The 9,015-nt window shown below is 37.3% G+C and overlaps 1 protein-coding gene across 1 annotated transcript; it reads left to right on the forward strand.

Moving 5' to 3' along the window:
• The first annotated feature begins 1,114 nt into the window (after window positions 1–1,114).
• LOC127562132 (C-C motif chemokine 3-like) lies at window positions 1,115–2,739 on the forward strand. Its single transcript, XM_051997596.1, has 3 exons — window positions 1,115–1,257; window positions 1,825–1,939; window positions 2,354–2,739. The coding sequence occupies exons 1-3, from the start codon at window positions 1,185–1,187 to the stop codon at window positions 2,466–2,468; spliced, it is 303 nt and encodes a 100-aa protein (XP_051853556.1). The 5' UTR covers window positions 1,115–1,184; the 3' UTR covers window positions 2,469–2,739.
• Window positions 2,740–9,015: the final 6,276 nt, after the last annotated feature.

Genomic DNA, 9,015 nt, shown 5'->3' on the forward strand with positions numbered 1-9,015 from the left:
TTGATCAGGTATGTTTACTACTCCTAAACTACATCCCTGATTTGGCTAGAAGAATAGCAAGTATAGGTAGATTACATCATGTATGGGTATAATATTTCTGGAAGATTTTGGACTTCTTATTTTTCCATTATTTTCTATCAATGTCCTTGTTTCATTATGGTCTACATCACAAACCAAGAAGATTTATCACGCTTAATGGAACTATTTAACTAGTCCATGAATAGAAAAAACTTTCCAGCAACCAGAGGCTATGATGTATACCTTTGTCACAAGTACAACTCGCAGTCATCAAGTTGCCTAATCATCTCTACACTCTTTAAGCTGAAGCCCATTTTCCCCTTGATTCTGGATGCTCTTCTGGGAGAGTGTGTCCCAGATTTTTGAAAGATGCTTTGTATCAGCTGTTTTTAGGGTATTACCATAGCTAATACATTATTGCAAAAACTGCTTAAATCTGCATGATTCAATTAATTCTCAACTGATAATCTCAAAAAGAAACTAATTCATTGATGCTGCAGTTTATGGAACTAGGGGATAATATTTGAATCTTCTGAAGGAGCTTTTATAAGCTAAGGTAGGGTGTAAAGATGGGGAAAATATAGAGTCAAGTTCAGCAGACTCATCAGTGGAACTGAGTGTTTGGATAAAGAGCCATAGAGGATACATAGCCTATAACCAATGAGAAGTTTAAACTAGATGATCAGTAAGGACCCTTCTAGATCTAAATCTATAATTTTAGAATCTAGGTGGCATGTGGAACTCATTGTGAGTGCCAACTTCTCATTGATGATTAACATTACTATCCTTCTTATTTAGCTTTGCCCATTTCTGCTACTATCTCAAGTTTATCACATCCCCACTGAGCACCCATCTCCACTTCTCAACACCTTCTCTCTTCATTCCTTCTCCCTGTAAGACCCCCCTCCACATACACACATACAAAATGATGAAACTGCAGTGAGGAAGAAAATGTCAGCTCTTGATAGCAACTTTGCATTTTAATTTCTGATTTTTCACAATGACATCATCTCTTTCTTAGGATTTCCATTCATTTTCTGTTGGTTCCCTCTTTTCATGAACTCCCAAAACCCTATAAAAAGGGGACCCAAACATGAGATAGGCACACAGCTGCGTGTCTCTCAGCCTGTGCTCTGCTCCTCCAGCACTTCTCTCCTCTCAGGATCATGAAGTTCTTTGTGGTTGCACTCTTCATCCTCATGGTCATGGCCTTCAATTTTTCCAAATCCTCGGCAATAAGTAAGTGAGCTTGTTCCTACTGTTTGTGGCTTTGCCCAGGTTCTGCTTGTAAGCTGGACAGAGCCTTGATCAGAGACAGCCATAGTGTGATCAAAGGAGTCTGGTGAGGGTGTAGAGGGGAGTGAAGATGTAAGAGGTTTTCTACAGATTTGGGGCTTGAAAGCATTAACATGCTCTTGACAATGCTGTTTGACATGTAAGTTCAAGGCAGGAGAAAAGAGAAGGAGCACCAGATTGTCTTCTAGTCCAACGAGGTTCTAGTTCTGACTTTGATACTACATACTCTTGGTTTCTGCAGCAACTGGCTTCCTCTATAACAGATTGGATTTGCATGAGCAGATCTCTGCCATACTTTCTAGCTCTCCTATGACAGTTTTCCCTAGGTTCCTTTATGGAAACAAGAAGAACAGGTCTGACTCTCCTCGAGGTGCAATGGGAATCAGACCTGGTGCTGGAGAGCACCAGGCTTAGGGAGACATGAAGGAGCATACCTGATGAAAAGCATCTAAGGAATGTGCAATATGAGGGTATGGCTGTACTAACTTAAGGCAACTCTTTCCTTTACAGCGAGTCCCACCGATCCTGGTACCTGTTGCTTCAACTATGTCAAAAACCAGATTCCCAGAAAATTTGTGATTCACTTTTATGAAACCAACAGCCAGTGTTCCCAGCCAGGTGTGGTGTAAGTATCTATTCCCTGAGTCTACTTAAAGGATAAAGAGGATAAAGGAATGAAAAATGAAACCATTTGAGAATTTGGCCAAAGAGGTCCCTGAGGCAATTCTGGTGAGGCTGTGGATAAAAGTCAGGGCAGTAGCCCCTGTGGTTCCATGCCCAGGTTTGGTTCTTCCAGGAATAACTGCCTCCAAGTGCTAGGGATAAATGGAAGGAGGCTAACAAAATCTCTCCTGGGCATGTCTCTAGAAAGAGACAGATGGACTCAATAGGTCTGATGGAGGTTTCAGAAAATGGGCAAGTGGTTCCTTAATCCCTTCCAGACATTTAGAGGAAGTTGGGAAGTGAGCAACTGAGTAACCTTTCCTTCATCTCCAGCTGACAAGCTTCTTGGTCTCTCATCTCTTCTCTCATTCCACAGGTTTGTGACCAAAATGGAATGGGATATATGTGCCGACCCCAAAGATGCCTGGGTTCAGAATTATGTGAATGACCCAAATTTAAAGGCCTCAGGAGTCCAGAAAAATGAATCATAAAAGGATATGGACCAAGCTAAGGAATTCCACATTCAGATGCAATCACCGCAGATCCCAGCCTTTCTGGGTTGTTTTAATCAATTAAATTTAATTTATGTAAATTATTGGTTGGCAGTTTTGTTATTTATTGGTACTAGTTGCACTTGGAAGGACACTTGTCCCTCATGGGGGTTAGACCCTAACCTTCAGTTCCTTTGAATCCTGAGGCCATCTGCTGGATTCCACAAATATGTGTTGGATAAAGAATTCTGAATAAACCTTTTTCAAGCCATATGTTTTCTGTGTATTTTTGGTTTTCTCAGGAGAAATAGGATTGTCCAGGTGGAGTTCCTGAATTATCATACTAGAAAAGGGGAAATGATTTTCGTAGCATTTGTTCTGAATGAAAAAAAATTGGTGGTTGAAATGTATTACCATCTCCTTTTGATTCAGCATGTTCAGTGGCTCCCCAATGTCTAATCTATATCGAGAGACATAGGTTCCCAGAATAAGGATTGCTAATCCTTCCATAGTTTGGCCTCTAATGCGATGTTCAATTCTGTGCACCATAGCTTAGAAAGATATTGGGTTACCAATAGTGTTTAAAGGATAGTCATCAGAAAGAAGAAAGGTCCAGAGTTCCTGTCACTTAAGGGTGAGTCAAGGATGGCTAATGAAGAAAAGAATGAATTCATGGCAGTTATGGTAATGATACTGAAGAGCTATCATGAGGAAGAAGGTCAGACTTGTAGTGTTTGTGCCCAAATGAGCAATGGATAGAAATGACAAGGACGTAGAGGGATAATAATAGGATATACCTCCCACTAATTAGAACTTTCCAAAACTGAAACCAGATGCCTCATATGGCAGTTGGTTTATCTCCTTGGAGGTCATTAAACAAAGATCAGGTGACCAATTGTAGAGGAAGCTCTAGTTAGCTGTGTCTGAAATTAGATGTCTGGTGGGTTCCCTTCCATGTCTCCAATCCTATGATTTTTCTGATGTCATCCGGGAACTGTCAGAAAATAGTGTATATGTAAGGGATATGCTCAGGGCACAATGGAAAATCAGAGTCATTCAGGAAAAAAAAATGAGGGAAGAAGTCATCAAAATGGGAATTATTTCTCATGGCAAAACAGCAGAAAAAAGTGTTGCATTTAGTCAGAATAATTGGGTCCAAATCCTGTTTTCACTATATGAGTAATCATGTGCAGCTTAGTTAAGCTGGGCTTCTATATAGATTCAGTGTATTTAATATTAATTTAACAAGTACTTCCTTTAATGTTGGAGGAATATCTACTAAAATGGCTAGTTTTGATTTAGATTCAGTAGGTGGGAATTCTTATCCTAGCTCTGACATTTATTCATTTTCAAATGAGAGTTTATAAAGACATGAATTTGGATGTCAATGCATATATATGCTATATAAAGATGAATTGTTGATTTAGCAAAGAAAAAATCAAGTGGGCCTATCTCTTTCAAAGTAAGTCATAAGGTGATAGATAAGAAGTCTTAAGCAATTAGTCAATGCCATTCTTTAGGGTAAATTAGAAAAAATCCTTGGATGAACAGTGTGAAGACGCAAAGAGTGTTCGGATTGGCTGAAGAAATATGTTTATTCATATATTTTTTCTCTTATCAACCAATGTAATATTCTCCTCTAAAACAGGTGTTCTCTGTTAAGGTTTCCTTGGGCTCTCTGGAGGCAGCCTTCGTTTCAGTTCAGAGTAATCACCACAAGTGCAATCAGATGTTAAAGTTCAAATCCTTTATTGTCTCTTTCCAATTCTTGTCTCCTTTCCTGGGGCCCAGGTAGCTTTCTTAGCGGCCTATCTCTCTCCTTGATTCGGAGAGCTTAAGTTCCTGCCACCTTCTCTGGCTTCTGAATCTCCCGACTGAATCCTGGGTGAAGCTCTGAGAGCTTCTAGTGGGCATGTCCTTCTGGCCCTGAGATCTTCGTGCTTATATGCCCCACACTGAGTATACACCAATCATTACATCACTAGGAAACCATTATTTGTTGTAGGATTAAATCACTGCTAGACTAGATTTAACCATTGTCTCCTCAATTCCACTTAATACCTTATTTCAGGTTCTGGCCCATAACATCTCCTTGTAGGAGTAAATCAATCATATTGAACCATGCTAAATTAGATAACTATTGTCTCTATCAATTCCACTGACTTAGTACCTTGTAAGAATTCCTTGTTTCAAGTTCAGAGTTCTGGCTCATAACAATCCAAAAGCTCAGAGAGGATAAGGAAGATGGGAAGTTGACATTGAGAGAGAGAATAACAGATAAAACTAAATTCTGATGGACATGACTCTCTTCAGCATTGAGATGATTCAAACCACTTCCAATTGTTCACTGGTGAAGAGTGCCATTTACACTCAGGGAGAGGACTATGGGAACTGAGTGTGGACCACAACATAACATTTTCCCTCTTTCTGTTGACGTTTACTTGCATTTTGTTTTCTTTCTCAGATTTTTTTCCCCTTCTTGATCTGATTTTTCTTGTGCAGCAAGATAACTGTATAAGTATATAAATATGTATTGGATTTAATATGTATTTTAACATATTTAACATGTCTTGGACAACCTGCCATTTAGGGGAGGAAGTGGGGGAGAAAAAGGAAAAAAAAAATGGAATGGAAAATTTTGCAAGGATCAGTGTTGAAAAATTACCCTTGCATATGTTTTGTAAATAAAAAGCTTTAATAAAATTAAAAAAAGCATGGATAGCAATCCTGATCTCAGATCAAGCAAAAGTAAAAATTGATTTAATTGAGATAAGAAAGAAAACTATATCTTGCTAAAGGCTACCATAGATAATGAAGATGAATATCAATACTAAACATATATGGACCAAGTAGTGTAGCAGCCAAATTCCTAGAAGAGAAGTTAAGAGAGATGCAAGAAGAAATAGACAGCAAAACAACACTAATAGGAGATCTCAACCTTGCTCTCTCAGAACTAGATAAATCAAAACACAAAATAAATAAGCAAGAAGTTAAGGAGGAAAACAATGTTAGAAAAGTTAGGTATGATAGATCTTTGGAGAAAATTGAATGCAGATGGAAAGGAGTTTTACTTTTTTCTCAGTGATTCATGGAAACTATACAAAAATATTTTAGGGCATGAAAACCTCAAAATCAAATGCAGAAAGGTAGAAATACTAAATGCATTTTTTTTAGATTATATGCAATAAAAGGCCAGAGGAAAATAGCCCTCAAATTAATTGGAAACTAAATAATCTAATCCCAATGAATGAACAGGTAAAACAACAAATCATAGACACAATCAGTAATTTCATCCAAGAGAATGACAATAATGAGACAACATACTAGACTTTGTGGGATGCAGCCAAAGTGATTATTAGGGGAAATTTTATATCTCTAGATGCTTACTTTCATAAAATAGAAAAAGAGATCAATGAATTGGCTTTACAATTAAAAAGCTAGAAAAGGAGCAAATTAAAAACCCTCAATTAAATACCAAATTTGGAAAGAAAAAGTTTTAAGAAAAAAAGAAGAAAAAAAAGAATTTAAAATGAAAAAAAAGAAAATGAAAAATGCAAGAATAGAACTGAAGAAATGCAGGATTGGCAGGAAGTTTGGGGTCAATGAAGACAATCTTCTGATTGGTATTGCACAAGTTTTTATTAAGTGGCTACCATATGATGTGTGCTAGGTGGTGAAGTCCCAGATAGAAAAAAAAAATGAAACAATCCCTACCCAGAAGGAATCTGTAGCTCAAGAGAATATGAAGTCCAGTGTAAGAAAACTACACACAGCCAGAGAAGTAAATTTTAAAATCTATTTACAAAATTAATTTACAGTAACTACAGGGGATGAAGAGAAGCACTGTATACATGGAGAATTAGAAATGGATTTTTGTAGTAGGTAACACTTGCCTGCAATATGATGAGTTCAAAATGTTAACTGGATTGCCTGGTGAAATGTACTTCCAGATGTTGGAGACAAGAAAGTAGGGCTCAGAAATGAGATCAGAGAATTTCAAGGATAAACTTGATTGAGTGACTTGCCCAGGGATACTCTGTTTGCTTGTAAGTTTCAGAGACAGGATTTGAACTAAGTTCAGTCATTTATCCAGAATACCACACTACCTACTGTGAAGGGGAAAAGGACAGGAAATCAAGAAAATCTGCTCAAGTCATGTGAGTGGGATCCTAATTTCTGAATGAAACACTGTGGAGAAAGGAGAAGTCCATTAAAAAAAATATACTATGAAGGGAGAATGCTAGATCTGTTTTGATTTTCTTTTCCCTTTTCCTTCTTGCCTGAGAAGATCTTTCTTTCTCTTTTTTTCCTCTTCCATGACTAGACAACACTGAGTATAAGAAAAAGTAACTAAGGACTCTCTGCACATGGAAGGAGTCACAGGGAAGAGCAGTAGTGTCTCCTCTAATTTCTTTCATACAAAAAACATTGCCATGATGCTTATAGACCATAAAGTGTTTCCTTTTTATTACAAATAATAAAATATGAATGAATGCTAATATTTGGTTATTTTAAAGTATATATTAACTTTATCACAATGGTAGAGAAACTCCCCTGCTTGTTGGCATCTCCTTCTCTCCTTATTTCTACTGTGCTCTCTCTGTGTTTCTAATTTTTTTTTTCATTTCTGATTTTCCTTTAGATGGTCATCCTTATTCACTGACTGCCATCACTTCCCAAAAGAAACCCTTTCATATAACAGATTAAGTAAAAATAACAAAGCAACCCAAAACATTGGCAATGACTGAAAATGCTTGACTGATTTGATACTTCTAATTGGTCACCTCCATGCCAAAAGAGAGGAAAAACGGGGTCATCTTCAGTCTTCTCATAGAATGATTAGTCATTACAATATCAGCATTCTTAACTCACAAAGTTGCTTTCCTCTACAATATTATAGTCATTCCATCAGTTTTTCTCCTACTTCCATTTACTTCATTCTGAATCAGGAGCTTGCATACATACCAAAGGAGAGTTTGACCAACTCAAGAATGTCACCCTCTCAGGGAAAGATTAGTATGTGACCCAATATTCTAGGAAAACCGGAAGTCAGTCAGACAAAAATCAGATATAGCATCTTATAGTATATATTGCAATATCCTCCAAAGAATCATCATACCTAGACATGAAAGATTGTATCCAAAGCAAACTGGAGGGAAATGGATGGAGATACCTTAGAATCATACCTGAATTCATTTAGTGGCAACATTATCTATTATATCCACATTTCAAGCATTTCTCCACATAATGTTTTCTTGATTGTAAATCAACTTCATTTTTAGTTTTTAAAAAGGACATACCCATGATGATATTGTATTAATATCTAAGGATTCTACTCATTATTTCATACTTACAGCCCCACTACAGTATCCCATTGCCTCCTTCCCCTTAAGTGTCCCCCATGGTTTATATAAATTTCCTTGACATCAGAAAGGCTAAGATTGAATCCTGAATCTGTTACTCACTCATTATGGAAACTACAAGATGCTTCATTACAATTACCAGTAATTTTGTAGCCACTCTTCTACAATACCTCTTGTTAGCTGTGAAATGAAAGATCACACAGCTAGTAACTTTACACAGTTATTGTGGGAGATTAAATGGTCAATGTCAAAAATTTCTGTGCCCTCAAAAAGTTATGCAAATGAATTCTAATAGCATCATATAGAAAGGAATGGAACAAAATTAAATGTCTCCATTGCGTGTTCCTATTCTGTCCTCATTTTCACAAAAATTTTCCTTGAGGGTCTTGATAAGAGGACAGGAGTTTCTTGTATGGGCTTGTCTTCTTGAGTGAAAAGATGTAGAGTCAGTAGGTATGGAATTATATCCAAGAAGTGCTTCTAACTGCCATTGTGATCTAGGTTTAGTCACATCTCTTTAGACCACAGTTTCTTTAGTTTTAAAAAGAAAATGTTGGACTAAATCACTAATGACATTTCTAGTTTTAAATCTATACTTCTAAAATATAGATTATTCTGATATCAAGGCAGTGGGAATAGTCCTTTAGATAAATGATGACTAACCCTTCACTATTTGATTTTGCACTTTTCTTACCTGTCTCTGCTTCCAACACAAGTTCACCACTTCCCCCTTAATACCTTTACCGCCCTATCACATGCGCATTTCTATCCCTCCTCCTTTTTCTCCCATGATGAAACTTCCCTGCAGGTGATTACCTCAGTTTCTTGACATCAGCCTCATATTTCCTATGTTCACTTTTGAGTTAACAATTCCCCCATGACATCATATCCCCAGAAAATTTCTGATAGAATAGTATAAGAGCAGCAGCCTGTGTTCCCAGCCAGCTATGGTGTGAGTATCTACCCACTGAGAGTTCTTAGGGGATATAGGGTAAGATGATGAAAATAGTAAATGAAGCTATTTGGCAATTTGACCAAATGGCTGCATCAGACAGCTCAGGTAGATAAAAGGGAGAGCAGTGGCCCATGTGGTCCATGTCCAGGTTTAGTCCTTCTGTGAGTAAGAAGTGAACAACACTCTCTAATGGAGAGGGATGAATGGAAGCAACAATAATTTGAGGTCA

Source organism: Antechinus flavipes, chromosome 4, assembly GCF_016432865.1.
Source record: "Antechinus flavipes isolate AdamAnt ecotype Samford, QLD, Australia chromosome 4, AdamAnt_v2, whole genome shotgun sequence".
Taxonomy (NCBI): domain Eukaryota; kingdom Metazoa; phylum Chordata; class Mammalia; order Dasyuromorphia; family Dasyuridae; genus Antechinus; species Antechinus flavipes.

Excerpts from the sequence above, each read along its gene's own strand:
- LOC127562132 (XM_051997596.1), top strand. The coding sequence starts at position 1,185 with ATGAAGTTCTTTGTGGTTGCACTCTTCATCCTCATGGTCATGGCCTTC. Across the intron at positions 1,258-1,824 it reads TTCCAAATCCTCGGCAATAA|CGAGTCCCACCGATCCTGGT; the intron begins GTAAGTGAGCTT and ends TTTCCTTTACAG. Across the intron at positions 1,940-2,353 it reads TGTTCCCAGCCAGGTGTGGT|GTTTGTGACCAAAATGGAAT; the intron begins GTAAGTATCTAT and ends CTCATTCCACAG.